At 41.5% G+C, this 25,331-nt stretch overlaps 1 protein-coding gene across 4 annotated transcripts in view; it reads right to left on the bottom strand.

Moving 5' to 3' along the window:
* The window catches only part of TBXAS1 (thromboxane A synthase 1), a 235,717-nt gene that overhangs the window by 56,077 nt on the left and 154,309 nt on the right, over positions 1-25,331 (bottom strand). For 3 of the 4 annotated variants that reach the window (XM_038153016.1, XM_038153018.1, XM_038153017.1), the window contains one exon: positions 14,281-14,595. The exons of the other annotated variant lie outside the window; for it this stretch is intronic. In XM_038153016.1, coding sequence (XP_038008944.1) covers positions 14,281-14,595 — 315 coding nt within the window. The remainder of the gene's footprint in view (positions 1-14,280; positions 14,596-25,331) is intronic. 4 annotated transcript variants of the gene reach the window in all.

Here is a 25,331-nt window from a genome sequence, read left to right as displayed (position 1 = left end):
AAGATACAGTGTCTTTGCTCCCGCTGCCACAAGTCTGCTGTGCTAAAATCAGTTTTGTGACAGTTACTGCTCAGGTTAAACATTGTTGAAACCGGTAGGTAAAGCAACCACTTGATTCTGTTACAGAACTTATCTGCTTGTTATATTTATCCAGAGGGACTGGTCAGGAGGATTATAGCCCCTGTGCAAAACGACCGGCAAGGTTTTGTGCACAGCACCTGTGGGCAGAGTGGTTTGTCAAGGTAGCACACTTGCACAGAGCTGTGTGTTCAGGGAAGAAGTAAAACAATCAGAAAAGGAAAACAAAGGAGAAAAGAAGCACCAGGCACCATCTCAGTGCAGCAAACAGTTTGGCAAGGGACTGCCACAGTCCCCGCTGCTCCATGGAGCTGTGAGAGCAGGAGCCACGTCCTGCTGCTCAGTTCCTGCTGGGATGGGCAAAAGGAGAGTGTGCACAGTCCTTGTAAATAAGTAGAGTCACTTCAAAGATATTTGGCTCTAATCCAAACAACCCAAAGGCCCTGAAATTTCAGCCAGCATCTCAGCTCACCCCAGGTGAGCAATGTAAACAGCCAGCAAATTACAACATGGCACAAAATCTGACAAATGTTGGCATCTTTCTCAGCTGAGAACATGGCCACATCCACAGAGGTGCACCTTTCAGTATGGGAGCTCCTTTGGCAAGGGATAAAGCACGCCTGGTTTGCACCCAGATTGTGCATTTTGTCTCACATTGAGCTTGCTCAGGCAACAGGCAGTATTTTAGGTAGCTACTACTTCTTGCTCCTCATATTTCCATAGAAAATTGTTGTTAGTCATGATTTGCTTATTACAGAAGGTATCAAACACATACAAAAGTTTTGAATTAACGAGCTGTTGGGGAAAATCTGCACAACACAACCTGTGACACTATCTGAAGACACCCATGCAAGTGGTGTCAAGCTGTGCCACTTGAAGTATGTTTTCAGCACCCACCTAAGACAGCCTGGCAGTGCATATTTGTGAATTTATCACAGGCAGGGAGTAAAATGCTTTTAAACATCACCTTATTTCCCCAGTGAATGCTCCTCCCAGAAGGGAGCTCTGTTGGCTGGTTTCTACCAGGCACGTTGAGCAAGATCACTTCTAAATAATAACTCCTTCCACAACTTGCTTTCCTTGCCCTAAAGCCAGGTGACATGTATCAGAACACTGGGATGCCAGCACCACAAAGTACCCACGGCTAAAGCAAGATATGCTGGAGCAGGATGTGACACCCTGGACTACCCCAGGAGCCTGGCAGAAAGCCAGCCTTGGGGTCAACACAATCAGAGACTTTGGTGGTGAAATCCAAGGAGTTTGAACATTTCTGGAACATACTCAACAAGGTTGTGAAGATGTACTTTTCTAGAGTGGAAGGGAACAGCGCAAAGCTGGGAGAGTGCTGTAATTCAACAAACTGCAAAAGAGTAGCTGTGCCCTCCTCCTCAGAAAAAACAGTGGAAAAAAGTCACCTTTGGGTGAAGGGGCATTCAAACAATTCATACAGCCTGAAAATTGTGCAGTGAAATTCAAGTAACCCCTTGTGACTACTCCCCCATCTTCCCTGATGTTGAAACAACATCAGAGCTATCTGCTGGTGGTGCTTAAATGCTTGTGTTTTTCACATCAGAAAGGCAGGAGTTTTGGACCCCCTGATTCCTATACTTACATACCTGTGGAAATTAGCATAAACATCTCAGCTGGCTACCGATGTGATTAAGATGTGCCTCCACTTTGCAATTTTTTCTTTGAAACAAAGCAAAGGCTTTCATTTGTTAAGTGAAAATTCCCCAGTGGAAACCCCTCTCTCTTTCCCTCCCATTTCTGACCCCATACTGGGCACTTTAATCTAATTTTGGTTTGAGGTTTTAGAAGCAGAAGGCTGCTTCTGAAGATCACTGAGGGAAAAGAAATCACTGGGAGGAACACCACACTTTGAACTGAACGTCCCTGGCACAATGCATATTGGAAAAAGAAAGCACTAAGAACATTTCCTAATCAATGTAGCTGTATTTTTCACAACCAGTTAGAAGAAATGGAAACCTATGGTAAATACTGCAGCTTTGTACAAGTCCAATTACCCTGAATGATAAATTGCCTAATTATTTCAGCTCTAGAATCTTTCCCAAGTTCTTTATCCTTTTCTTTGTAGTCACTGTCTGCAGAACAAGAGCGTTTGACTGTTACTAATTAACAAGACACAAAGATGCAGGACATTTAGTAAATTCACTTCTGTTTAAATCCATCTTACATTATTTTTCCCCACCAAAGGGAAATAATTAAAAAAAAGTAATAATTTATTTAAAAGCTGCTCTGATGGAGAAAATTTTTCTCCATGACTACTCTGCGATATTAAAACAGTCAGCTTTTGTTTTTTACACTCTCTAGAATGCAGAAAGATTAAAGGCACAGCAAGGTTAGATTAGCACCTCGAAATTATCTGTAAAATTCTCTACTTATCAAGCTATTAAATCTAAATTCGTGACTGCACAAAATCATCTTCTTATTGTATCCTGAGTGCACATGAACTCGATGAAACAAGTTCCAAAAAGATAAAGCTTTTAAAAGTGTTTTGTTCCAGTTCACTATGCATTGACTTTCTGACATCTTGTTTCTTCCTTTTTCCTTCATTTAGATCAACAACAGCAGCAAGGGGTTGTGGATATTAGCCCAGTGTTCAGAACTTTTTGACTTCTTGATTTTGTCCTTTAAATTTAAAGTGTAGCTAGGAGTATTGAAAAAGATATTAAAGTTTATTCAAAACCTCTATTGAAGAAGAGCAAAATCATCTTATTGTATTACATTTTTAAACCTGCTAGTATGTAAAGCATTAAAAAACAAACAAAAAAAACCTTAAAACTTTTTTCCCTCCTGCTTATTGACAGAGTCTTTTCTGAAATCCATTTTTTAAGATGTGTGTAAACGTAGAATGTTTTACATATAAAATAATATGAATATTTTGTTGAATTCTGAAAGCACAGTTTCCATACAGGTGGAAAACACTGAGTCAATGGGGCCAAAGCGTGAATTGCTTGCACATCATGCCTTGATGTGCTATGCCTCAGTGACAGCCAGGGAGGATAATTCCTTGGACTGAGAAAGTAATCGAGCTCTCAGTCTCACTACATCTGAGACCTGACTAAGGATGGTAAGCATGCAAGCATCTATTTATCTTCTCAGTCTTGGTTAAAAGCCCAGCATTCCAGTCCATACAAGCAACCGGCATTTCTAGTGTAGAACAGTTTGAAGTCTCCCCTGATCGAGGCCCCAAATGCCTATCCCAGTGGCTACTGCAGCAAAGAAATTCCACTTCTGGCCATGCTGCTTGCATAGAAATCCTTGTGGGGCACTGACCAGAACATTCAAAACATGACCAGTTACACTGATGTACAGGTTGGATTTTGTTGCTTTAAAGAATTTGATTTTGGAGAAGTCCCATAACCTGTCTTATGAAAACCAGACATCAAATTAGTTAGTAATAAGTAAGATTACAACCATGGACTTCAGGACAGTTACCTTCAGCCTCTTCAAGCATCTTCTTGGAAAGATCCCTTGGGAACAGGCCCCACAGGGAAGAGGGGTTACAAGGATCCCTTCCTCCAGGCTCAAGAATGATACATCTGAATGAACAAGAAATTGTGCAAAGGGGGCAAGAGACCCACATGGATGAATATAGAACTCTTTTCATTACTCAAGCACAAGCAGAAAATACACAGGAGATGCAGGGTCAGGCCACTTAGAATGAATATAAAGAGGTTATCAGAGTAAGTAGAAATGAGACAAGGAAGGCCAAAGTCCATCTAGGGGCCAAAATTAAATCTGGCCAAGAACGTCAAAGACAACAAGAAAGCCTTTTCAAATACAACAATAACAAAAGGAAAACAAAGGCAATCAGCAGAAATTGATGCACAGGAAATGCCACCTGAATTTAAGGAAGAATTTTTTTTACTGTGCAGGTGACCAGGTACTGGAACAGATTGCACAGAGAGGGTGTGGAGTCTCCCTCACTGGAGATATTCAAAAACCACCTGGACACAATCCTGTGCCACTTGCTCTAGGATGGCCCTGCTTGAGCAGGGGGGCTGGATGAGAGATCCCGCCTGTGGTCCCTTCCAGCCTGACCCATTCATTAAATATTAGTGAAAAATTGTTCTGTGGCCCAGTAAAATATATTAACTGATTTTAATAGAAGCGGTCTTCCGACAGGATGTGTTTCCTACATTCCTTTGTGTTTTCCTGACTACTCCCTTTGCACCAGTCTTTCCATCTGGTTAAGTAAGGAAATGTTCACTCATATCACTGGAAGACCACCACATTTCTAGAGCAAGGGCACACCCAGAAACACCACCTTTCCTTTCTTTCCACGTTAAAAGAAAAGCATAAGATGAAGCAGGGCAAACAATACAAAAGCCGTCTCATGCTGATTAAAAATAGCAAAATCATATTGTAGGAAATGGAAATTATTTAAATACATATGTTCTGCCGGGGTGGTAAAAAAGGGGAAAAAAAAGGGAGAGGAGGTCACAAGAAGTTCAGTCTACCAAAAACTGCTTTACATAATCATGAAATGCAAACTAGTTTCCACTCCTTCTGGCACCAGCTCATTCAGCCTTCACTTCAAATGCTTATTGACAAATAAATGGACTGGTTGCTTCCTATTAATGCTTCCTAATTTATGTACATACCTGGAGGAAAAATTCCATTTTGACCTCACATTCATATAAGCTAAGATCATTTTTAAGCTATGAATATGATGAATACAATTTTAATTTCTTCTTGGTTGCTGCTGGGGATTTGCTGTTTCTTAATAAATTAGGCATGTGTTCTCCTCAGCTCAACTTTTGCACCTTATGCATTTAATATGTGCAATTCAGGAAGCTGCGTGAAACTTCCAGATGAAAAACCTTCTTTTCTTCAGTCATCATTCATTCTCTCCCTCCTTCTCTCTCTCATGCAAGCACAGGTGCACAAACAGTATTTGTTTTATCTACTTTTCCCCAATACTCTTCCTTCTCTTCCTTTGCCCACGGAATCCTACAATGGTTTGGCATGGAAAAGACCTTAAAGCTGATCTAATTCCAACTCCTCTGCCATCATCAGGGATATCTTCCTCTAGACCAGGGTGATCAGAACTCCATTCAGCCTGGTCTTGACCTCTTTCAGGGATGAGGCTTCCACAGCTTCTCTGGGCAACCTGTACCAGTGCCTCTCCACCCTCACAGCAAATAATCTCACCTAAACCTACTCTCTTTCAGTTTAAAGCAATTGCCACTTGTCCTGTCACAACAGGCCCTTGTAGAAGGTCCCATGGAAAATCCTGATAATGAAAGTGGCACTTGTTTTCAGAAATCTCAGGAGTCACTATTGTCCTTACAAGGTAAAATGCTGATAAAGCAAGATTTTAGCCCTTGGTCTTGAAAGCCTCTCAGAAGTTGACAGTTCAGTGGAGATTCCTACAGCAGATGAGGATGCCAGGGCTGGGCCAACACCTTCATGCTCTGAAGAATCTGCCCTTCAGTCTGGGAGCACAGAGGGGTCTCATCCCAAATGGATGTTAACTAATGTACAGCTTGAAAATGTATCTCTGCTTAGCTCAGTATTTAATATTTCCCAGGAGACAAGTTCCTGCCCGATGAATGTAATTGGCTGCTAATGCTGAGACACAGTGTGGGGTCCCGACACAGATGTCCAAAGCCACCCTCCCTCATTTGTAAGTTCTTTCAAGGGCCAGATGGTTTAGCTTCTCTGATTTTTTTTTTTTTTGCATTGAGGTTTTGCCTATTGCTAGTTGTTCTCTTTCTTTGCTAATTATTTATGATACAGCAGCACATAACTTATGGAAACTTTCAGTGCCTAACTTCCATGACAAAAAAAAAAAAAGTATAATACCTTTCTGGGCTTGACTCCTACTTCATATTGAAAAACTCCTGAGGGGTAGACAGGCTGCCACTCAAAGAACAGGCAGTTACACCTGTGAAGGTATCCCCAGTCCTGAGAAGCCATGGCATGTTCACCTCTTTTCCTACCATATGGCTAGCCTGGTGAGAGTATGTCCCCCCGCGATGTCATGGAGAGGAGCAGTGGTGATATTTACTGTGGCTTAGCTTATCTCCTTGCTTCCTTCTACAAGGCTCAACTGCCCGGTGCAAAAATGTGATCTACCAATTCAGCCTGGGACTGTGTTCCACCCTGCACCCAATGATGTTACCTATCTGCAGCTGAAAGGTTAACACTGATATGAATATAAAAATTTATTGGACATTGCTTTGATAGTAATTTGGCTTACTTTGTCCCTGGAGGAAGCTTGTTAATCACCATATACAGGAGCAGTTGGGATACAAATCCTGAAAAAAATTGTAACAAATTTCTTGCAGAGCAGTGGTATTTTTCCTTAAATTAAAAGCAAATATACACTTTTCTCAATAAAAGCCTGAAATGTAAGGGGGGAAAGGAGGGGGACAAGGAATAGAAAGACATGGAAGATCCATCCTTCCCTTTACTTTCTTTTTAAACAGATCTGTCTAATCACATTTAAAGTGCTGCATTATTAACATCTTCACCATTAAATGTTCTATGTCACTAGAAAAATTTATTCTTTAACATGAACCCTGCAGCAGTGATAGTGGGTCAATTATTATGAGGGTGGCAAAATACCAAGAAAATTCAGGGGTGAAAATGAGTATCTGTCTAGCATACATTACCTGAGACTCAGTTTTGCTCAAGAATAGCAATAAGGCAGAGTCACTGAGCAACACGTGACATTGCAAGCAAAAGACAAATTAGTCTTCATGGACAAGAGACTGATAGGCCTGAACAAATGGAAGAATAAAAGGGTTTTTTTTCTCTTTTCTCTTTATTTCTTTTTTGTGGTTGAAAAGGGGTAAATGAACTCTGCAGTGTCAACAACAACAAGACGTTCTTTGAAATAAAAGTACATTAATCATCTCAACAACACCTCATTCCAGGCCACATAGAATCACCTATTCTCAGCTGTGAAAAGGATTTTCCTAGGAAAGAAGTAAGGTTTGGAAAAGTCAAGGAAGAAGTACAATGTCACAATACAACTGGGGTTTAAAATGTGGAATTTGTTCCTATAAGCTAACAGTAGACTTTCCAAAATAGCAAAGCCAAACCATTTCTAAAAGATACCCAGACTTACCAATTGATTAACTCAACTCTTTGCATATCATAAATAAGCTGCCTCTCAAGAAAGTTTTTACTGTCTTTGAAAGTCTTTATCTTCTTTGGAGAGCAGGCATCTGTAGATACAGTGTAAGAACTACAAACACAAAGCAAGCAAGAAGAATCACTCTCGTGCAGCTCCTGGCTGGTCGTGCTTCAGCCAAAGGGTGACTGGCTGCCCTACAAAGCACAGGAACAAGCAATAGGGTTCTTCCAGACAGGCCTCCAGGACAACTTCTCTGCCTAGAGCTGGGAGGGTGCCTGGGGTGGGAAGCAACCTGTGCAAGGAGATACCTTCTAAGGTTTGCACAGTGAGCAAACTGAGCCCAAGCTTTTCCACCTTGGTGCTTCACCTCAGCATTTGAGCCTGGGAACAGGTTTGGGGCAAAGTGGACAAACACTTGGCAAGTTTGGACTCAAGACTTTTCTCATGATACCTCTCTTTATACAGCAGAGACTCAAGATGATAGAGATAACAAAGCCCTGAGTCTCAAAGGTGCTTAAGTGGCTGACATTCTGGAAGAGTTAGAAGTCAAAATAACCTCTGTCCAAGAGAAGTGACTTTGGATCTCTTGAGTCCAAAGCTTGCATTTCAAATCAGTATATTCTAGATACTTACAGCAGAGGAGAAATTGGGGAAAGGCTTATTGTCTTCTTCTAACATAGCAACCTTTGACTGGTAGGTACAGAAGCACCATGGGACTAAGATAAATAACTGATTTCAGACATTGAGCAACTGCATGAAGAACTGCAGAAATAGAACCTAACAGTACTCAGTCTCTACATGTTTAACAGCATCTCTCTATTTGTTTAAAAAAAAACAAGTGCTGACAGCTGACATTCATAAATGATGGGAGGCTCTGCAACACCTTCTTAAACAAATAGCAAAATCAAGCAGCGTCGTTCCATTCAAGAGAATAAACAGCAACAGCAACCAATATTGTTTGTGCTTCCTGGTTCTGTATGTTTTATGTGTGTATGTGTATACATGTGTAACAGCAGCTCTCTTCTGTAGACTTTTTTTCTGCACACTATTTACAATTCAGTCTCCCTTGATAAATGCAAGCCTTCACCGTCAGCAATATTTCCTTAGTGAAGCTTAGTCTCTGTAGTTGTGAGCTTCTGAGAGCACAAAGCCTTGAGATACTGCATGAAAGGCACCAAACTCATGCAAATTGTTGTAGTAATTCCCTGACAGTGACATCTCTCTGACTTTCACCTTTCATTTTCACTAATGCTCAAGGAAAACTGTCTGTGCTACCAAGGAGACTCTCTGCATAGACTGCCTAAAAATCTAAAGTACTCAATCAGGCACAGAGACACCATAAAAATGGTCCTACCTCTCTCTGCTCTAGAAATTTTATGGGAAGGGAAAATTTTGAAATGGCAAAATCCCTTTTCAAGAAGCCATCTCCATTAGACTGCAGAGGTATTAGTGAAGGAGCTTTTCAGTGTGAAGAACAGAATCATAAGCCAGTGTAAATTTAGTACAATTCCACTCGAGTCAGTGAAGGCAATTACCCCAGATGAGCAACTGCCACACCCAGTATGTCTGATGAATTACAGCACCAAAATTATCAAACATAAATGAGGAGTTTATGCATCAGTCCAGTTCAACCTGGGCTATTCACAACTCACTACACATAGCAATTAAAAAGGAATTAAACAGCATTGTTTCATAAACAAAACTATGGATTGCAATGACTTTGGAGTAACGTCATTCAATCAGTCTGGTCAACATTTTCAATAAAACATATTGAAAATATTGCTGGGTCCTAAAGCTATAAAAAAACAAATCTTTATAGGAAAAGGAAGTGTCTTTATATCAAAGAAAAATCTCTGTCTCCATTTAAATAGAGAGAGTATGGCACGACCTTGAAGTTTCTTTAAACTTTACAGTCTCTACAGAGGTGAAAATGTTGGTAAGTCACACCAGCACTGAATTGTTACACTAGTACTTTGTGTGGATAGGAAATTTGATGGAGTAGAGACATGCTGTGTTTTATCCTGTTCTTCATTCCTCTCGTGCTGATGTTTTTAAATGTCATATCAAGCAGTGATAAGCAAGAGTAGTACAAAGTTTTTTTTTTAAATAGAATGGAAAACACAGTTATTCTTGCAGTCTCCAATGAATGTTTCATGGTAATAGCTGCTCTTTCATGTATTCACTTTTATTTACTTCTCCTGACTCCTGTGCTCTCCTTCACCTTTGTCAGGGCTCCTGAAAGTATTCCTAGGCAGCAAGGAGTAGTGAGCTGCTGCTCTGTCCTTTGCCAGACCTGAAGGCTTACATATCAGTGCAGCAACATATCTCAGGTTCTGTAATGCTCAGTGCAACTTTTTTCCTGTGGTTCTTTAAGTAATGACATATTTGTACAGAGATGACCTAAAAATCCCCAAAACTTGGAGCACCAAGTCTACCCATTAGTTAATGTGAGGCTTGGCTGTCTATTACTGAGACTATGCAGTAAATTATTCCTGAAGGTGAGATTAGAATTCAGGGAGCTCTTGTTCCAGGCTTTTCTATGCTTTGCACCATCAAGTATGGATTTCTTTATTGCATGGAGACAGAGAAGATTATTCTCATACCTCTTCTGCCCTCCTTAGCTGCCCCAGTCATGCTTGCTTTTCCCCCTCAAGAAAATGACCTAGTTTCACTGGTTTAACCTGATGTGTTTACTTTGCAACAGATCAGGAGCACATACCTACACCCACTCACCACATTCAACCTCAGGGTAACAAATAACTTCTTATGAGAAGTTAGCTTGGTCACCTATGATTTTGCACTCTGTTTTGTGCCACTACTCTTCCTGTCTAAAATTGTGCAGTCCAGTAAAACAACAACAAAAAAATTATAATTGTGAATTATTCAGGCTTGAGAGCAGGGACAAGGAAGGGAGAGAGATTTTAGCATATTTAAATGCTAAAATGGGAATAGAGGAAAAAAGAGAGGCCTCACATTAAGGGAATCCCCAGCATGGAAGATGCAATTTTTCATGCCCTAAGCTCTGTGGCTTAGGACAGAACACACAGAGCAGCTCAGACCACACAGTGGCACTCAGAAGCAAGTGTTCATATGCTCAAAATGAAGTGTGTGCTCCAGGCATTTATGATTTTGCTAAGCATACACACAGACAAACAAAAATCAACTTGCTTTTACAACAAAATAATCAGTCACACGTGCAAAAACTGTTCCTAAATATGCCTTGTGATGGGCTCTTTTAAACCTCTGCACAGGGATCATTTTTGAGAGCTGAAAACCATGGGTGCATTCTTTCTCACTTGGTGAATGTGCATAAAAAACATCTCTTTCACAACTGTATAGCCTCTAACAGTTCAGGGATGGTTAGCCACAAATGCTGTAAAAATAATCTGGTCTTGAAATAGCAACCTTTCTCTTTTTTTCCCCATGCCCTCCTTTATTGGTACATACCAGGCTTGCTTCTCAGCTGATGCATATCACCATACCTGTACTAATCCCAAACATGTACCACTTTAACCCATCTGAGGATCTGACCCCTCCCTGCTGTCCCAGATCTGTGGTCTCTGCAGAAAGTAATATTATTTTATGCAGACACATAGGTAGGCGTCCTGCCCCCACTAGTTCATATTTAACTCTCTTTTCATCTTGTTTATTTTGCTTTCATGGTATCAAAGCAAGCTGCACACCCAGCAACAAGCTTGCAGCAAATAGGTGCATCTTATTTTTAGCAGATTGCCCTTCACAGGGCGCACACTACACTCCCAAGGGATTTATGAAGAGGGTCAGGTCAGAGTCTCTATAATTTGAATTTTTATTTATGTGTTAGAAGAATTATGCTGTCTTTTCCAGTACACTTGGAGCACACACAGGGATTCAAAAGTAGTATGGGAAGACACAGTGTGTGGTGACAAGTAATCACCACTCAGTATTTTGTCTCTCTGCTTCCCCAGAGGTGAAAAGCTCTGCATGCCCTTTCCCTACACCCTAAAGACCCTGACAGAGGTGAGGGGGCAATGTTCTGCCCTCTACAATAACTGAGGCTAGAGGCTTCTCCTGCCTGCCAGACTCTAAAATGGGCCAGGTACCTCTTCTCACTCTGAGGCAAAGAGATACCATGAAGCCTCGACACTGAGCTGTCAGTCAAGAAAAGACCTAAAATGTCCTTTAGCAAGCAGATGAGGATGGTCCTGGAGGTAAAAAGAAAAAGATGACAACCCATGACTCACTCAGACGCTGTTTTCTGAGGACACCTGCCTGGAAGTGCCATCCCCACAGCCTATTGAGGCTGCGTGGTAGAGATTGGCAGTGAGACCTCCCAAGACAGCTCTGAAACAAACTTGGCTGGACACAACAGAGCAGGATAACATGGTCCTGTCTCCTCTGGGTATCTGACTCCCAGCACTGGGACTAGACACTTCCAGCACCTAGCTTTGTATTTCTGCAGCACACTGCAGCAGTCTGCACCATGCCTTCTCAGGGATCTCTAACACAGCATTGACTCAGCTGTCTCCATCCCCTTTATGCTCTCTCAACGTACCCACTGTCCAAGACAGACAAATGAAGATCACAGCAAAAGCAGGGGTGTCCTCAAGTACAACACCCTGAGCCACCAAAATACTGCTATATGCCCAGATGGACCAACCTTGCTCCATTACTGGCTATTACAAGGTCACCATGCTTTGTGTTTTTGACTGGAGTGCCAAAAAGCTGGAACTGTGCCTGTCATTTATAGCACCTTTTCTCAGATGGCTCTCACATGTCTTTATAAACTTTGGTAAATGAGTATATAAATCACTCTGTCCACCACCAAAGTACAATCATCTCTGGGATGATACACAGCAGCTGCTGTAAAATCAGACTGCAGCTCCACACCACAGATTAGGGCAATAAAACATGCTGCATCAACCAACTGAAATGGATGGAGGACAGAAGGGGGATGTGGTAGAGGACATTTTGTAGTTATAATTACCTGAGTATAAATTTGGCTGAAGAGGGTACTGTGTTTAATACTTGCATATCTGCAAATCAAAACAGTCTTCCAGCACTTGTCAAAACAATCTGCCTGTCCCATTCCCCATGTTTTTGCCTTCTAGAGCCCTTCCTTTCTGAAAACTGCAGAGCACCTTGATAAGAGCAAAGCTGATGTGCTGAGTACAAGCAATAACCTAATCAAATTTCTTAGCAACTGACTTGATAACTAACTGAGCCTGTAGCTTCTGTGTCCCTCCCTTCCTCTCTCTTGCATGACAACTGAACACAGCATCTATATATACCCAGTTCTAAAATAGCTTCTGCTCCCGTAACTCGCAAACCGTTCACATAGATCTCATTTTCTAGGCTAAAAGTAGCTAATTGCAGTCACTAAGGGGACTGAACTGCTGCACCCTTTTCCTTATTCTGGGATGGGCTCCTTGAGCAGTGCACTGCCCCCTCCTGCACCCCTGCCAAATCATGAACTGTTTATAAAAGGAAATCTTTTGAAGGATGGGGCTGCACAGATCAGATCTACAAATTTCCTGTTATCAGGGACTGCAGATGAATTGTTATCCTTCTCTCCCTCTCTTCTCCTTGGCCATACAGCCATATAGGCACCATCTAAAGCTAAACCTGACAACCCAGAAAGTACAGGGAATTTATTTGAAAGGTACTTCCAATCAATATATGACATGGGACAGCATGGTTTAGGATGAGGACATCAGTTTGAGTTGAGCCTCATACAGACTTTGTACCGAGCAGAAATTAATTAAGAGTGCGAACTCTCTGCACTGACTGGGGACACTGCCATAAGTGTCCCTAGCTTCATAACCTCTCCTAGATAGTGCAAAAGCTGAAATTATTAGTAAAATATTCATAGAGAACCAAGAGAGTCAAGAATTAAGCATTTGAATTTGATTATTATTGAAACATTACTAATAGTGAATGGCAGCTCAGTCAGACCATACACAAGCCAGGGTCCATTTAGTTCTCCAGCTTGAATCAGAATCACACCCACATGTGAACCTCTTGCACTGACCCACTCTGCAGTCTCCAAGGGCACAGCAAGGGCTCCTTTAACTGGAGCTGGACCAGACCAACTGCTCAGGGAAATTTGGTACACACAGAGCTAGTCTTTAACTACCCCAGAATAAACTCCTGAAGTGCTTAGAGTGTGTACCCAACAGGCCCCATTACCAGCTGTGCTGGATGATGAGTCTGTGCCTATGGAAGCACACTACTTGTCCATGTGGACATGGCTGTATGCATGGACTTCCTATGTGGAATATCCTTAAGGAACCAGCCAGCTAATGACTGACTGCACTCAGATTTCTACACACTCTCATGGAAATGTTTACTATTTCACATCCCCATCTACAGAAAGATGTCATATGAATGACATCACACACCTATCCTGTAGGATAGCTCTCCCAGCAATTCCCCTTTGGTTTCCTAGGCTGTCAGCTTTCAGGAACTGATGAGGAGATTAACCATATTTTCCTTGGGGCTGCATTGTAGGGCGTTCTGTGTGCAACTCTGCCCCCAGCATTACCCAGTAAAGTGCCCATACTCCAGGCCAAGTTGCACCTTCACATCTTGGCAGGCCTTAAGGAAGTCAACTGAACTCACCAGACATGAGGGCACAATTAGGCCTGCCATATATGAATGAAACAAGTAAACTAACTCCAGCTTCTGGAAACAAAAATGCTCTTGGCAAATACAGATAGTGGAGAAGTAATTTGAACACAGTATAAGAGAATTAGATACCATGATTTTTTTTTTTTAAGGTTACACATTTATTCTGCTGCTAGAAGAAAAAAAAATATGAACATTTAAAACAAAACTGAAGTTTATGATTTGTAAGAACACTATTTATGCTCCTACAAAGACCAGTAAATAAAATTGACCACAAAAACAAAATAAGCATTTGTACAATAGGAAAAAAATAGAAATGTGTAGTTTTAGAGCCTGACAACAGCTGGTTGATTTCAATGATGTAAAATATTTTTTAAAGGTTAAGCATTCACTATGGCACAAAGTTTCTAGGCCATCTCTTGTGTTGATACATTTACATTGCCTTGCTCCCTGCACAAAGCCCCAGACCAGCACATCATACTCACGTGTTTTGCAGAGAACTCATCAACCTCCCGCAGCACCTTCTCCTGGCACTCCGGGTTGGTGGCCAGCAAGTAGGTGGCAAAGGACAGTGTGCTCGTGGTGGTCTCGTAGCCAGCGATCAGGAACAGGAAAGCTTGGCCTGCTATCTCATCCTCTGTTAGCGTCTTCTGAGCCTTTTCAGATGGGGCTGTGCCAACCAGAGGCGCCTCATTCTGTCTGGGAGCAGCAGATGGGCCGAGCACACCCGAGCACCCGGCTGCCAGGGAGTCGGCTGAGTCACAGGCGTCGAGCATCCACTGGAGAAAATCTCTGCGCCTCTGCAGAACAAGGAACATGAGGGATGGGTCACAGAGCAATGCCTTCCATAGGGGATGGAAGCAGAGAGCTACTTCCCATTTATAATGCATGCTTGGCTCCTACAGAATGGCCACAAGCCTTTCAGTGAACGAGGAGGCTTCTATAAATCAGTTGGAAATGCTATAACAGCCTGTCATTGCTTTCTTCCCGGTGAGATGAGACTGATATGCCCCCAATTCACAAGAGGTATGTTATGTAACCTTCACAGAGGATTGCTAATGGCCAGCTCTGCACAGAGCTCGTTTATTCTTAGGCTGAGTTCTTGGCACTTCCTGGGAATCAGGGGATTGCCATAGACACAGTACATGCAGGCTCCATGTGCACCTGCCAGATGGAGGCAGCACAAATCATGCTTGGAGGAGCTGGTCCATCTGCTTGGATGCACCACCCTCATTTGTTCGTATGGGCCAAAGCATGGAACTCACCATCTAAGTTCAGGGTAGCATCTACATTACTTTCTATACTAGCTTAGTGTGCCAGGGCTGAAAATTGGGACATCTTTTTATGAAAAAGTACAGTTATGAACCTTTGTAACAAGATAGCCTTTTTTAAACAATTCTTTAAGAACATGTTTGCAGAACCGTATTAAAACAGTAAGCATTCTCCTACCACAAAACCTGTTTGGGCAGTTTGTCTTTGCAAAATGCCCACTGAATGATCCTACTGTTGTGAGAACTGTTTCTTTCACACTTATTTCTGACACAAAAGCTCTAATAAACAGAGCTATGGGCAAGAGTGAGCTGACTCCCAACCAGTGTGGACAGCAAGCTTGATTAGGCTTTGAAATATAACCCAAAAGGTTTGAATTGACTTTTGTGAGTGGGCATAATAGAATTGTGCTGAACCTAAGCCATAAGGCTGTGTGATTGATTTTCAATTCTTCAAATACCAACAGAATACATGATAGCTCAAGGACTTAGAAGTGACTGCAGTGCGAGAACATGACAACTTGTGCAGTGGGATGGACAAAAGAAGGGACCAAGCTTTTCTTCAAAAGAAAAGAATATGCTGTAAACAGTTTTTTTTTCTGTTAAAAATTAATCATTTGAATGATTTCTTGGATCTGATGTTTGAGAGATAAAGTAGAAAAAAGAAGGGCCAGAGAAAAGGACAGGCAAACAAGATAAGAGTAAGGAAGAGGTAATTAATTATAAATGTCAGACGACTTAATCAGATTATTTATTTTTCACACGACATGGGAAAAGAGAGCAATGAGACAAGAAAACAGGAGAAATATTCAGTGTCCTGTGCTTAGCTCTGCTGCCAACAAACTGTTCTGATCGATCTACAGGCAGAGAGGAATGGTTATTTTGGGGTTTGAATAACACAAGGTATTGGCACAGTGCCTCTATAACAGCTCCTTCCCTCCACCCTAGAGAACCTTTCCTTTATGTACCTTGTACCCAATGAGCATCTTGCACCCTGGTACACCCAAAAATCAATGCTCCAGATAGCAGCCAGTGCCTACTGAAGGACTCTGCACATTCACCAGTCAGACTGAATCATCTCCAAGGCATGGGAGACGTGCTTTTCCACCAGTAGGTGAAGGCACACAAAGACTCGTTACGGACATTGTGCTCTGCAAATGAGCTGCAGCTCTGAAAACACTTCCTTGCACCTAGACTTAGGCACAATTCCCACCAGCATGATAGGATACCTCTGCTCCATTATGTTCCTATAGATTGGAGGAAGTAAGAATTCATGCAGACTTCAGCTGTGAGTAGCTCAAAATCTTGTTTAATTTTTCTGGGAAGGAAAAGTTTACTCACATCCTAGGAGTTCATGTATTGCATGACTCAGAGTCCAACTCTTTGGCATAGCCTGTGCTTCAGGGATTTCTCTGGTACATATATTTGTATTAGGCCATTTTTAAAAATGAAAAAAAACAAGCAAAGAAGAAAAAAAAAGCCAACCAAATCAAACCAACCAAACAAAAAAATCCAATACCAAACAAATAAACAAAACCAAAAAGAAACAACAACAGTAAAAAAACCTACAAAGAGAGTCCAGTTCCAATGTGTTCATTAGTGTGTGGACAAACCAATTCAAAGTAGTAATGAACCACATCTGTAGAGACAGTCTCTTTATCTGCAAGACTAGCCACCATCACCTAAACTGCCTTCATAACATAAAAATGCATAATTACATTCCTATTCAGTGGAATTGTAGCACTGTAGCCTCCTGCAGCTCAAAAGGTGCAAACTTGCTATGGTTCTGCATCCATCCTTCTCTAGCTGTGAATTTTCTTGTAAACAAACCCATTGCCCTCCAAGGGTTTGCTGTTCCCAGTCATGAGCTGTTAGACGAGCCTGGTCTTATATTTAGACAATACACTCTCTGGAGACCTGGTAAGATGTTTCTCCAGCCTTAAACAAAATCAGGTCCTGGCCTTATACAAAGCATCAGTTTATTGCTGTGATAGCAAAGTAATAACCATAAAGACTACTGAATAAAATTTCATTCATGAGAATTTTTGCTGAAAGCAAACTTAATGAATACCAGCCCAAGTGAATATTCCCAGGAATGTGCTCTGAAATGCCTCTGTGGCCATTTTGAGGAGGTCTTTTTATTACTCATGTAATATATTTGGTTAGGAATTTAAAAGCTTGTCTTGTTGCAGAATCTGTTTTTAAGGTCATCCTATCCAGAAAAAACTGGATACCTGATCTATGCCATCTAACTCACTTACAGGTGAGCAGGGGTTGCTAAGAGCAATGGCTTCATAAACAAACCTTGCAAAAACAACATTCATTTGTAAAAACAACCTGAATAATAGTAGGGGGGGAAAAAGCATAACATTAGAGAGACGCAAGCTTTCTTCCACGATAATTCTACACAGTGGAAGGAGCTATATTTCAGGAAAGCTTCTCTTCCTTATGCTTCATTCTGCTTCACTGTAGGCATCAGTATAGAAAGCCACATAAAAAATCATCCTCAACCCAAGCGAGAGAAAAGATTTCCAGGGTTATAACAAGTCATAATGAAACATATTTTTTTTCCGCACCATCAGGATGGAAAAATCGCTCTGATTCCAAAACCTAACAATGGCAATAGAGATAAATACTAGCATAAACCCAAATATAATTGGATTGTTAAGTGCTAGAAATAAGGAAAAAGCATCTCATGAAATTCACAGGATGGGGGGGGGGGGGGGGGGGGGGAAGGGGGTTTCTCCACTTCAGCTGACAGCAGAAGGAAAAAAAAATATTAAAAAATTACATTTTTTTCTTAGACTTAAGACCAGGTACTTACAGTGCCACTGCACAAAAACATTCTTTGGTCATCACATCCAGCTGCTGGCTTCCTTTCTCCATTAGGGACATTTGTTTGATTTTCCTCACAAAAAGCAGAAGCCCATAATAGCCTCCATCCTGTCCTCTGACACTTGCATAGTTGTGTTACAATGGCCTCAGAAACAAATTCCTGCCACAAAAGAATGGCGTGCTAATGCGATGGACTCTTGATTTGCCCCTGTACAACAGAGCCCGTCATTAAGCCAATGATAATTGAATGGAAAGCTACGATTTGAACAAAACCCATATAATTCGAATGCAGCGTGGGACAGGGTGAATGTCTAACTCGGCGGTGACACAGACATCCCCTCTGAAATATATAATAAGACAAGCTCCGCTTACAGCTTCCCCAAGATAGACACCTTGCAGTATATTTCCTGACACCAGTGTTCTGGGCCGTATCATTCCTCTCATTAGTCTCCTTAGGCATCACCTGGCCATGCAGAGAAGCGGCTCTGCACGGAGGCGGAACGAGCAAGCGGCGCGCTCCGCGCTGGGAGAACAGACGCTCGCGGTGCCAGGGAAGGCCAGGCCACCAGAATCCACCTCCCTGCAGCCCCACATGTCTCTTCACAGAGAAAAAGCAAGGCACGATTCTTCCCAAGAATATTCTTATCTCATTTGCTGTACCTGTGTTTGTGCAAAAGGAGAATGCAATATGGAGATTGTTTACCCAAAGTGATGGTGTTTTGTTTCCTTGGCCTTCCAGGGCCGAGTGCGTGTGCGTGTCGGGACTGTCGGCTGACAGCCACGAGATTCAGTGCTGCTGGGGGCAAAGTTAAGTGCTTAGCATTTTCAGTTTAGATGTAATATAACAAAGTATAATATAATATAATATAATCATCTGATAAGATGAAGTCAGATGCATCATTTCTCTCCGCCTCGTCAGGGGGTGCCTGGGAATTCAATACCTCCCCTCCTCAAATCACGGCTCTCAAGCCTCACAGCTGTCAGAAGGAGAGAGATGTACCACTCACACACAAGATGCAGCATGACTTTTCTCACAGGAGGCAAGGGATGGCTCCGGCTCTCCCTCCTAAACAGGGAGTTGTGGTTTTGTATCTGAGGCTGACGTGCCAGCTGACCTTCTGGCAAAATCACCAGGCTTTGGCGATCCAGGGGATCCTTGGGTCATGCTTTTGGTAGAGAGATTAAGCTGTTCAACTTCTCTGCAAGCTGAAGTAAAAAATTACTTAAGGAAAACTACCAAATATGTATCAGTTTGAATTTTAGTTCTTAATGTTTTGATCTCAATCATGTTTTCTGCAAATCATACTAAAATTTTGTACCACTCTGATAGTTCAGATCTGCATTTTGAGTTCAAAAGAGCCCAGAAATGCAAAAATCTACTTTATGATGAATAAAATAAATGACATAACTGGTTGGTAGTCTGTAAAGCACTTGCTGTGGTGTAAAAGTCATGCAAATGTGATGCTGCAAATATTATACCAATCACAATAAACTGTACAGACCTTCCTGGTCTTTCTCAAATGCTCTGATACAAACTCAAAATGATAGTTTTCAGAATCCTTATCTATCAGCTAGAAAGCTCACATCTCATATTATTTCAGCAAACTTGTACAAACACTGCTAATTCAATGTATATCCAGGAAGCTTTTTATAAGCTTGATTTGGCAACCCTCTTTTTAGGTAAGACAAGCGTGTGTCACAATGAAGTTATCAGTAAAGCACTGCAGTAGCTACGCGGATCCTTTTGAAAAAGAAGCACGAAATGCAGTCCCACTAAAACGATCATTTTGCCGAGCATCTTTGAAAGGATCAAATTCAACCTCTAACACGTGCAAGCCTCATTTGGTTTCTCAGCGAAATCACAAAAAAAGCCAGTTTCTCTGCCAATATATCAATTAAAAACCTTCCAGAGAGAGTGTCCTTTTGCATTATGCTTAAACACAGAAGCTCAAATCTAATGAGAGGCCCTCAAATTTCTATGTTTAAAGGTTGAGGACATGGTACTCTCACAGGTGATACTCAGCTCTGGAAGGACCCGGACTCTGTTGGACTCCAAGGTATGGCCATTCCTCAAAAGACTTTTCAAAAGACTTTCCTCAAAAAACTGGCAGATAAAACTCTTTTTTTGCATTTGTTAATATCAGCAGACGAAAACACGGCAGTGTTTTCATTGTGAATAGGCTGAGGGTCTGAGGGCAGGCAGGTCTTACAAAGCAATATAACTTGCACTTTAAAAAATTACCAAATGTAAAGCAAAAAGAAAAATCACTGGATGCTGATTTGGAAAGCGGAGCAGCCCTTTGCCAGTCTGATCTGATCTTAATACTTATAATAAAACCCCAAGATGAGAAGATTTTGTATAACTTTGGACTTGCTATTTTCTTATATTATCATCACTAATCTTGTATGCAATTTTTTGACAGTAGGTACATCTACAAGAGAACCCTGCGAGCATTCAATAACACTGCATTTGATGTCAGAAGCCACAGCAATGCCTTTGCTTGCTACTTGAAAGGAATGTGTCCCTACAAAAACGTTGCAAGAAAGCAAAATGAAAGCTGCCCCCAGGAGGGGCAGGCTCATCAGCAAATAGATGAAGGCACCTGAACAGAGAGTGTCAAACATGGCAACAAAACAGATCTTCTCCATGTGACCAATGTTCCTCTAAAAAATAAAAAATAAAAATAAAGCCAAGAGAAAGCCTGAATTAGAATATGATATGGATTTTATTGGCTGAGTTTGCCACTAAACTTGCAAAGTGGCCAATATGATTTACTGGTTAAAGCACTGCCCTTCCACAGAAGCTGAGATGCTTTAAGCTGCACTCCCTTTTTTGCCTGTAAAGCAGAGTTAGAGCTGGTGCAGCTTCTCCATCTGTAAAATCGGTACAACAGACATCAAATCTTATAAAACACCGTGAAGAGAAGCTAATGATGATCTCAGAAAACCGTTTAAGACCTAGGATAAAAACAGATTTACACAGACTCAAAGAGTTTAAGGCAGAAGCATCATCATAGAGGAGAAGGAGCCCTGGAAGGAACTCAGCAAGTTATCAGCTTCATCCCCTTGCCACGAGGCAACATCAGCCAAACCAGCACTGACAGCTGTTTGTCTAACCTGTTCTTAAAAACCCAGCAAACCCTGACTTCCCACAGCATCCCCAGGCAGTCCACCCCAGCACTGGACCTTTTCAGTCACTGCAGAGGTTTCCCCTCCTCCAGTGACTCACCACCGATATTGCAAATCATTAGATTTCACCAGCTACATCCCTAATGTCTGCGACTCCACAGCCTGTACCTGTTTATAATGTGTGTGTATATATATATATAAAATATGAAATAATTGTATAAAAATATTTATATAAATATATAGAAATATTAAATAATAGATATTTATATATTGTGTAATTATATATTATATATAGTATCTTTTATATATTATATATAAATAATATATATGTATAAATAATATATAAATATATATATTTATGATTTAAATATATCTTTAATAAAGCATGCTGATAAGATAAAAATCAAACTGCTGAAAAATACAAAATTATTTTCATGCAGTAGTGCCTCCATTCATGACGGGGAAGAGATAATTATACAGAGGGATTAAGCCTAATTCATCCTGAAAATAAAGCTGGATGGAGTTCTTAAAACCAAGATTTTGCTAGTAACCCATCTCCCCTCAGTTTGTACTGCTGCAAGTGGCACTAGAGGGCTCACATCTCGAAAGACAACAGCCTCCTTCTCCATTTGGTCCCACACAGACCAGGAATGAAAATCAATTTGAATTTCAGATCTAACTGCTAGTGAATTAAGAGAAAGAACAGAACTGTTTGTAGTTGATATAATCTTAATACAGGTGTTTACAGCTCTTTCAGGAGCAGACTGGTTTTTAGATCCTAGCCAAAAGCCAGACTTGGCTGAAGTGCTGTGTAAGATATAGAGATACCACAGTTATGGATGGGAAAAAAATAAGATACACTCCTATTTGGTTGTTTCATAAACTGTGTGGGCCCACAGAGAAACCTACAGCTTTCCTTGAGAGCTGGAATCCCTTCCTGTAGCTGTTCAGTGTAAAACCAAGGGATTGTCTGCAGGTCTATTTACACCTCTAATGAACTGGCCACTGTCTCTGACTCTGAGGAGTTTCCCCCTAGCACCAGGCTCAGGTATCTAAGACAGGCACTAAGTTTTTCACCAGAAAATTCAGTCTAATGGCAAAGAAGTGTCATGGAGCTTGTGGCAGCTGCTTGGCAGCTCTGCCGCACTGGGCTGGCAGTGTCATCCCAGGTCACCGCACAACAGCACAGCCAGCACTGCTCCCTCCATCACATGCACACTTGGGGAAGGATCAGAAAGCAGCCCAAAATTCAGTGGCTGGAGAGTCCCATCCAGCTTTCCCAGTCTCTGGACTGTGGTAAGCAAGAGACATTGGCAGCAAATATCAGTGGACAGCAAGCTCCTCATTCTGTATTTGCAAAACATTCAGGATAACACCACTCTGATAATGACTCCTGGCATGATTGCAGTGCAAACAATAAATATTGGATTTGTGTGTGTGGTAGCTGAGCTTCCCCTGCCCCACACTTGTTTTGCTGCTTGAAGGGGAAGGAGTGACATTATCAGAACACACAGTGTGGAAAGATAAGAAAAGAAATAACTGAGTGATGGGGGAAAGAGTAGCTCGGGCCAGACCCTGCCACGCATGCCAGCGTGTGGAGCAGGCACCCATCCCCAAACCAGCAGCAAGCTGTCCACCCTACTTCACACTGCATGCATGCATGCATCGTCTCCCAAAGCTCATTTGGCCTCCCACTGAACCATCTGACACTCCTCCCCTCTGTTATTTGCACGAGGAAGGGAGGATGCAGGAAGGGAGTGTTTTAGGCTGTGTCTGACATCCAGAAGCTTGACCCTCTGCTGACTCAAACTGCTGACTAAAGGCTGCTGTTGCAGGCAGCCCTCTGTTCTTTTCCACTTGCCACAGATTGCAATTTTATTTGCTTAAATTAAATTCCCGATTAATAATATTTTCTTGTTTTAGCAGTTGACTCACCTTCAAGAAGATGCACAGGAATCTCATTATTTCTTTCTTACTCTTTGTTCTTCCAGCCCCATATGCTCCTTTTAACATTCTTGCAAAGCTCCACCACTCACTTTGAAGAACCATCAGGACATTTCAGGGCCATTCAGGGAATTTACTGCTCACATCCTGCTCTCCCTCATCTTTTCTCAGGGTTTGTTCAAGATCCTTTCTTTTTGCATCACACAACATATAGATTGCATATGTTTTGAGGGAAGGAACAGCTCATTATTTGGTTTTGTGATTCACTTAAGTAATTTCAGGAAACCAAAAAAAATTTTCATTTTACTAAACTGATCACGGTTTTGAGACTGACATAAATGGCATGTACTGCTAAAAAAAATAAATAAAGTTACAACTAATGTTATTCATATTGTGTATTAACAATATGGGAAAAAAATTGTCATTATCACTTCTTCAAGCAACTGCTCTCCACTGCTGGCAGGCAATCCTACTGCCAGCTTATCCATTCATGATCACACCTACACCCTACATTAGGATTTATCACGGATTTTCAGCTATATTAAACTGGCTTTTACCTAAAGTACATAAATCACATCTATATCTGACTCTCATGACTTGTGTGCTTGAAGGGATACAGGCTTCTAACACAGTGGGTGAAAGCACTGGGAAGGAAAGGATTATTTTCAGCTAACCAGTGACCAATAACAAACTGTGTTATCCTCCACAGTTTCATGGGTTCTCGGTTCAGTTATGGGTTTTATCCAATAGATGGCTCCTCAGTAGCAGGAAGGATTCTCCCCCTGCTCTCCTTTCCTTCACAGAGTTTCAATATGACTTTCTAATATTTACACAGCTATTATCTTGCAAATATAGGCATTTTGTGCACACTGATAAACACACAGAAGCAGCCCGTGTGCGTGAATTAAAGAACAAAAGAAAAATTAGATGACATTTTATATTACTGCCTGCCACTTTGTCCTCTGCCAGTACAGGGATGCATGAAAAATGATAGCCTGGAATGCTTCCTAAAGTCAAACTAAATAAAAAATAAAATAAAAAATACAACTATAGAAACATTAACAGCATGCCAAATACAAGCTGTCTTTCTCCCCAAATATATGAGGACAACTCCCATATCTTACATATCCCTGACTGAGCAATACTTAAGGAACTTACAGGCATCATTACTACTCTGTCAACAAAAGATTTTTCACAAGAAAAAAAAAAAAATCCTGTGTGTAATTATAGATATAACAACCCAGGAGGATTCTGTGTAATTGGCAGGGTGCAAGTTAACATCATCATGAGTAAGGTTAACATTTCTGAGACAGTGAAAGTGAATACATTTTTGTTGTTTTACAGAAAAACAAAATTAGGATAATAACCCCCAAGATATTCAGAAAAATCATGTTTATCCCATACAGACACTTCTCTGAATCAGAAGAGCAGTTCCTAGTCATTTCTGTTCTAAGTTCTATCCTGCATCTCAGTCAGATCTTGTCAAGATCCTGTCAAAACCTGGTGGTAACCCCATTTTGGGACTGTGACCCTCTGGTCCAGGCACATGACCAACAGAAAACAGAACACCCACAATAAATAATAAATTGCATAGAAGCCAGACAATGGCTGTTTAAATTCCCATGATTTAACACTTAAATGGGGCACAAGTACAAGCCCCCTATATCTGCTGTTGGCATCTAAAATAATATCATTCCTAATAATAACCTTTATCCTTGAAATATTAAGCTGCTTTGAAAAGCGGGGGAAAGGTACCATTTTACTACAAATACACATATAAATATGTAGCATCATAACATTAGCACAATTACAGCCATATTAACTGACAAGAAAATAACAACTGTTTCATCCCTGTTCAAAGCTGAGCACAATCACTGGTCTCATTTCAGCATTCCAAAAGGACTTGCCTAATTCCATGCCTCAAGTCAGCTTTTTGCTGGCTAAAACCTGGAAAATTCAAACCAGCTGGCACCTTGGTCGCTCCAAAATAAGCTCAGCAGCAGCATGCCTGACCGTGGGGCTGTGACACTGTTGCTCTCCTTTAGCCCTGAGCAGACACCCCAGGCAGCCCCCTATCCTTGATGAGCATCATGCAGAGAAACAGCACGTATAAAGGCAGCCTTATGATCTGCTGATCCCTCTTTGGCTCTTTGCATGCTCAAAGACATTGCTCTTAAACTGCGTGGAGCAGATTTAAACCCTGGCCAGTCCCAGCTGTGGTGAAACACCGAAGCTCCATCTTGTCACTTGGCTCTCTCTCCCAGGACACTGCAGCCAGCAGAAGTCACCCAGCCCCAAAGCCAAGCCTGAAGACTTTCAGCCACCTTATCTCTCTTTAGGGAGCAAATATACAGGCATGT

This window comes from Motacilla alba, chromosome 1A (assembly GCF_015832195.1).
Source record: "Motacilla alba alba isolate MOTALB_02 chromosome 1A, Motacilla_alba_V1.0_pri, whole genome shotgun sequence".
Classification (NCBI taxonomy): Eukaryota; Metazoa; Chordata; class Aves; order Passeriformes; family Motacillidae; genus Motacilla; species Motacilla alba.
Note: the sequence above shows the minus strand (reverse complement) of the source record. Positions and strands in the feature narration are given on the sequence as shown.